This window comes from Tetrahymena thermophila (genome assembly GCF_000189635.1).
Source record: "Tetrahymena thermophila SB210 genomic scaffold scf_8254368, whole genome shotgun sequence".
Lineage (NCBI taxonomy): Eukaryota > Ciliophora > Oligohymenophorea > Hymenostomatida > Tetrahymenidae > Tetrahymena > Tetrahymena thermophila.
This window is the reverse complement of record NW_002476152.1, coordinates 33354-40140: the sequence shown is the minus strand read 5'-3', so window position 1 is coordinate 40140 and position 6787 is coordinate 33354. Positions and strand designations below refer to the sequence as shown.

The following is a 6787-nucleotide window of genomic DNA, read 5'->3' as shown; positions in this document are numbered from 1 at the left end:
TTCTTAAAATTATTAATTTAATCATCAAATATATCTTTTTAAACAAAAATCATCAAAAAGATGCTTGCTAATCAATTGTATTTTAAAGAGCAAAATTCATTAAATATTAAAAAATAGGCTTTTTATGTATTAAATATTTTCATTTTTAATAAAATTTGATTTAGGCTTACCCTTTCTTCATAACAGAATAAATACCGTTTAAGCTAAGAATGTAATATTTTTATAGTTTAAATATATTTTAAGCAAATAATCTTCTGAAAAGATTTACGAACTACTTGTAAAAAGATTATTTAGGTTTTCAAACATAAAATATTTTAAATATTTTGCAAAGCAATAATTCTTTATTAAATTATATTAAAATTAATAATTAGCTAAATAATAAAGCAACAACAGTATAATTAAAGTTATCTCTTCCTTGTTAAAACTGTTATTTCTCACCATATTAAAAGAAAAAAGATCATTACTAAATAACATTCTTAAAAATGTAAAATAGTCTGGATCTAGCATATTCCATTTTAAAATAGAATATCAAGTTAAATCACTAAAATAGCTATTGGTAAATTATTTTACTTCTAATATTAAATAATTTTAACATTTTTGCTATAAATTAATTTACCTTAAAATCTTAAAATGGATGACTCTATCAATTTATTTAAAAATAATAACTTTTGTAAATTATTTGACCTTCGCTTGGCTTAGCGGCTTGATAAAAAGCTTGATAACAACACTAGTATTTATTATTAAATTTTTTAAAAATATATAGTTTTCTTAAAGCATCAAGACAAGTAAATAGCAAAACATTTTCAAGAATTAATTTATAATTCTCCATTAATTAATAATAACCATTTAAAGAAGATAATGGTAATAAATTAATTATTCAAAAAAATAAGGATATCATTGATAAATTATCCTAACCAAAATTAAATAAGTTAAAAAACGCTCTTTTAATTGGATAAAAAGCAAGAATTATAAAAATTTTGTAAAAAGAAAATGCAATATCTAACTAAAAGAAATCTTAATTGTTTGGAGGTAGTAAAAATCTAAATGAGGTAAATTATAAAGAATAATAAGATTATCTTGAATAGGGTATTTTTGATAGCTATTAAAACACAATCTGTAAGAAAAAGCAAAATAAAAAAAAAATTATCTAATTGATAAATACAAATTTAATGGAGAACAAAATTTAAGTTGGCTTTAATGAAGCTTAATATGAACAAAATCATTCTTATAATCAAGATGGAGAATATGATAAATTAAATAATGAACTAAATTAAATTGTGTAAATTTTGTGTGACAAGTATTAAGAAATCCAAAAATACAATTAAAGTTTGAAAATGGAAAAACAAAAAATTTAAGTTGAATAAAAGGGAGAATAACATTAAAGCACTACAATTATCTCATAATTATCATAAAAAACTTCTCAGTAATAAGATTTCTAAGGTATTTGCCTTTCTAATTAATATTCATTTTCTTAATTTGGATAACAAGGTGTTAAGAGATTTGAATCCATCAAAGAAATTCTAAGTAGCTAAAAGCAAAAAATTAAAAAGAACTACTCAAAAAAACATTAAAAAAATGTTGATTTTTACTCTGAGCAACTTTTAAGATAAATATTTTAATTAGGAGATCATATAAACAGCGGAGGGGAGGCAGATATATTTACACATTAATATGATGAAAGTATAGCATATAGAGTAATTAAATTAGATGGAGATGAAGATTTAAATGAATAACTAAAAGAATTATATAGTGTTAAGGAATTATAAGAATAAAATATTTTAAATTTAAATAATTCTCATCTAGTGGAATATAAAGTTGAAGATACTAAGTATATCATTCACGTTATGTAAAAATGTTAAATGAGTCTTTAAGATGAAATATCATCAAAAAAAGTTTTTAGTCTTAGAGAAACTTTAAGATTTATTTCTACTGCTTTTCATGTATTGATTGTACTTAGATAAAAGTATATCTATCATTCTGATATTAAACCAGGAAATATCTTAAAAATTGATGATAATAATTACAAATTATCTGATTTTGGTGCTTCTTAGTAAGTTAATTTTATTGATCCTTATTGTGATTATGAAATGCATACACCTGGTTATATACCATAAAACTAAACTAAAAGTTTACCTTTTTATCATGACATCTATTCTTTTGGTAAAACTATATAAAAGTTATTAATGTAATTAGAAAATCACTCAGAAATTTCTGATTGTTTAAATCAATTTATAAAAGAAGAAATTTGTAAAGATGATAAAAATTCTATTAATGTAGATTGCTTAGAGTAGCCTAGAAAATTTATAAATATCTTAATGAATTTTGTTAATTATGAAGTAATTGAGGTATTCTTAGAGGAATATTTAAAATAAATAGAGCAATACTTAGTTATCAAGAAAGAAAATAAAGTATTTTAGTATGAATCATAATATTAATATGCTGAAATAGCTCTTTTGATTATTTCATAAAAAAATCAAGGTAGCAATTAGCAGAGTCAGTTAACTTCAATTAAAATTAAGGCGTTGATAACTAAAAGTTATATTTTATGTAAAAGAAAACAATATAAAGAATCTCTCGAATATATAAATGAAATTTTTAGATTAGATTTTAAAGATAATAATTAGTCAGAAATCCTAATAAAATCAATTAGAATTGTAACTAAGATATTAATAAAGCTAAATAATTAGACAAATTTATCTAAAGAAAATTAAATTAAACTGATTGATTTAATTAAATTAGTCAATATAGGTGAAGAATAAGATAAATTAAAAATAAAAATAATAGAGCTTCTATTACTAAAATCAAATGATATATAATCAATCCTAAGAGATTTTTATGATTCTCTAAAAAAATAAGATGAAAACTAAGAGCTTCAAATGGTTTACAGAATAATCATCAAATTGATTAGGTATTTAAGAAAGTAAAATTGCTATGAATAATCTCTTTACGATTTAATTTAATTTATTCAATATGATATAACAAATCATGATTCTTATTACAAATAAAAACTACTTAAAGAATTGGGATTATATCTTTACAAATTTCTTTTTTAATAAAATCAATAGCTAGACATTAAATTTTTTGTTAAACATGAAAAGGAAATTTTACTGTTGCCATAAATTATTTTCAAATGTTTAAATGAAATTAAACTAAAATCAAATTTATAAATTTAATTTGACAAAAGTATATGGTAATAATATTCAATATTTATTAAGATAAAACAATTAAATATTTATAAATTTCATGGATGCAAGAAAATATTAGATAATTTAAAACAAAAATATTAAAATATAATGATTAAAATAGAAGAAGAAAAATAATTGCCATTTAAAGAATATGTTTTATACAATAAACTTGATTACTATCAAAAGTATCTTATAAGAAACGATATAAAAAATTATTAGTTTTTTAATGAAGAAGAAGAAAATAGATACAATGAAAAACAAATAATTTAATCAATAAGTCTTATTTAATAAACAATTTTTAAGCATAAAATAAAAAATGAAAATCAAACAAGTAACGAGATATCTTAAAATCAAATAGAAACAATCAGCTTGCTTAATTTCTTAACATACTTTGATTGCGAAAAAATAAGTCTAAATTATATAGGTTCTTTGGAAAAATTCAATGAAGAATTTGAATCATTTAATTCTTAGCTCCGTGTTGACGATATAATACATTACAATCTAAAAAAGTAGTTATTTAAATTAAAATCGTGTAGCTTATAAAGAAATTTATATCTATTTTACTTTATTAATTTTCTTTTTTTGTCAATATTTAATTTTATTTGTTATTAAACTTTAATAAAGCTTGCATGAAAAAGAGAAGATTTTTGAAGAAATTACGAATTTTAATGTTGAAATATAAGATAAATATTAATCTCACTATTATATTGAGAAGGAAGCATCTTTAAGTTTAAATATATAGTAAAATTTTTTGGTTAACTTGATTCTTTAAATTTGATTTAATTACAAATTTTTTAAAGTTATTTTTTTAATTTTAAATATTTTACTAAAAATTAAATATATTTCATGATAAATTTTCGATTAATTATTAATTACTCATAAAATTATTTATTAAATAAAATATTATAGTAGAGTTAGTGATTATAGCTTATTAAATATGCCATGTTTTACTTTTTTTACATCAAATTTGAGAAAAGTACAAGCTCTAAAATTAAAATTTAAGTAAGTAATTCTTTTTAAAGATTAAATTAATTTTATTATTCATAGTAAATTTAGCTCAGCTCACGAGTATGATTTTCTTAAAAGTATTGATACATTGATATTTTATATCAAATTGTTTTTGAATGCTAAAACTCTAAATAATATCACTAAATTTACACTTGATATTAAGTAATTAATTTTTTAAATTTGACAGTTCAATCTTTATTATTACAAATTATATTTTTTCTTTTTTTCCTTTGCAAATAAAATAGAAATACTTTTATGTATTTATTATATGAGATAGATTTTAATAATTTTATACATATTAAATATCTAAAATTTTTTTCATTAATTTAATTTAATCTATCAAAATTACAAATTTCTGGTTAATTCATTTTACTATTTTAAAAATACCTAATCACTGGTAATGAACAAGCAATTAATGAAAAATAAATTACTTACTTTTAGATTTATATTAGTTTTATAAATAGTAATAATTATAATTATTAATTATTCGCTATTTAGATTTTAGAGAATCAAAAAATAAATAATAATTACAAAAACTCTTCTCAAAATAGAAATTAAATATGGAAGCATTTCCTATATTTAATAATAAAAATTAAGTCAAACATAAAATGCACATTTTCATTCAGTAATTAATTAATGAATGAAGCTTAATTAATTTACATAATTTTTCAACTTGAAGATTCTGGAAAATCTATCAAATTTTTTTAAAAATATAGAGAAGTTTTTTGTAAAATAAACGTAGAATTTTTAAATATTTTAATGACTTTCTAAATATTTTTTAGAAGTATAGGAAATTAATAAATAACAAATTTTATTGAAATTTATTTATGAATGTAGATAAATATATATATTGAATTCGAGAAATTTCAAAATAAACAAATAAATTTCTGCTAATTTTAATAAAAAAATTTAAATAATCCCCAAAAGCTTGTAAACTATCTTTATTAAATTAAAAAACTAAATTTTGCAATTATTTCTTTTCTGTCAAATCACCAGCTTCTAAAATAAAAAGATTAATTCAAAGAGTTTATTACTATATATTGTTAAGAAAAATATTAGATCCTTCAATAAACAGTTTAATAGATCATTTTTCACTAAATATATCAGAAAATAAGGGAAAAAAAAATGCGTTTAAAAAAATTTATATACTTATTTGGTAAAAATAACACAATGATTGAATTCATTTAAGAATTTATTTTTTTCTTCAATAAATAACAATAAAATATTTGAAAATTTCTTTATTTTAGCAATTTTTTTTATTAAATTTTAAAAGAACCAGTAGGTTCATGAAAAAAAATAATGACCAGAAATTAAAGAATTAAACTTATTTTATTTTAATTATTTAAATAGTGAATACTTGATCTTTTAATTTGAGGAATTACTTTGTAAATTAGGAGATAGTTTGAAGATTTACCAAACAATTACTGAATTAAATCTTAGCTTTAAATAGTAAATTATTTACAATTTCAGGATTTCAAAACAAATTAGTTAATATTACTATTTTTAAATAAACAGCTTATTTTTTCCAAATGATATTAGATTATATATACGTATCGTCAATGATATTTTAATAAATAACCGAAATATTGTTAAATTAAGCCTTAATCTATAGCAATCTAACTTAGGAGATTTTGAATGGAGTATAGAGGGTCTTAAAAAGTAATTGGCTAAGAATTTAGACTATGCTTTTGAGAATTTCCTTTAACTTACTTATTTGGAAGTTAATTTAAAGTAGGTTCTTTCTACATTATTATTTTTTGGATTTTAATTAATAAAAATTATTTAATTGATATTTATGGGATTACAATTTTTTAAATACAAAAACTATAATAGCAACAATAAAATTGGGAATGATGTTACAAACTGTGTTTCAATTATCATGGAAGCTTGTGAAAACTTAAGGCATTTAATTATTGGTTTAAAGTAATAATCTTCATTTATTTAAAAAGCAAAAAACATAAATATTTAATTATTTTCATTTTATGTATTTTTTAATCAAATAAATTAAAATAATAAATTTTTTAAGGGATAATTTAATAACTGATGAAGGAGTTTAGACTATCGTAAATGCTTATACTAATAGCAAGAACATTACTGAACTTCGACTTAATTTAAAGTAATTTTCTTAAAATTATTTCAGTAAAATATAATATTTACCAACATATAAAAAAAAAAACAGCGATTTAAATTAATTTAACTCTTATATCCAAATAATTTTTGAGTTTCGGTATTACTAATAAAAGTTTTAAGTAAACAAACTTTATTTGCTAATTAAAAATTAATTAATTGGATCAAAATTAAATTTTTTGAATTTTTTTATTTATTTTACTTGAATAAATAATTTTTGAGCAATAGTTTAAATAAATTTTAATTTATTAGTCAAAACAACATCACTTTAAAAGGAGCTTCTATACTAATAAAGGCTTTAGAAAATAATAAAAAGATTAAATAGCTAGCTTTAGATTTAAAGTAAAATTAATTTATTAGACTCATTTTTTCATATAATTATTTCTATTTTAAATTTTATTTCATTTATTTTTATTATTATAAATTAATAAATATACCTTAATAATCACAGTGGTAATTGTATGGAA

General features: G+C 19.0%; 2 protein-coding genes across 2 annotated transcripts in view; both read left to right on the top strand. All coding sequences in view use genetic code 6, as the record gives it.

Annotated features, from left to right (window-relative positions):
• Positions 1–482: 482 nt before the first annotated feature.
• TTHERM_01259660 (kinase domain protein) lies at positions 483–3818 on the top strand (the record flags this gene model as incomplete). The annotated part of the gene is made up of 2 exons (XM_001025141.2): positions 483–556; positions 764–3818. 2 exons carry the CDS (start codon positions 483–485, stop codon positions 3816–3818), a joined length of 3129 nt encoding a protein of 1042 aa, XP_001025141.2.
• A 2170-nt stretch (positions 3819–5988) lies between these two features.
• Positions 5989–6787, top strand: part of TTHERM_001257670 (hypothetical protein) — a gene marked incomplete at both ends in the record, with an annotated part of 943 nt that continues 144 nt past the window's right edge. The window contains 4 exons of the mRNA XM_012800289.1: positions 5989–6116; positions 6220–6309; positions 6573–6662; positions 6772–6787. The exon at positions 6772–6787 is cut by the window's right edge and continues 144 nt beyond it. Of these exons, the coding sequence (XP_012655743.1) occupies positions 5989–6116; positions 6220–6309; positions 6573–6662; positions 6772–6787 (324 nt within the window). The remainder of the gene's footprint in view (positions 6117–6219; positions 6310–6572; positions 6663–6771) is intronic.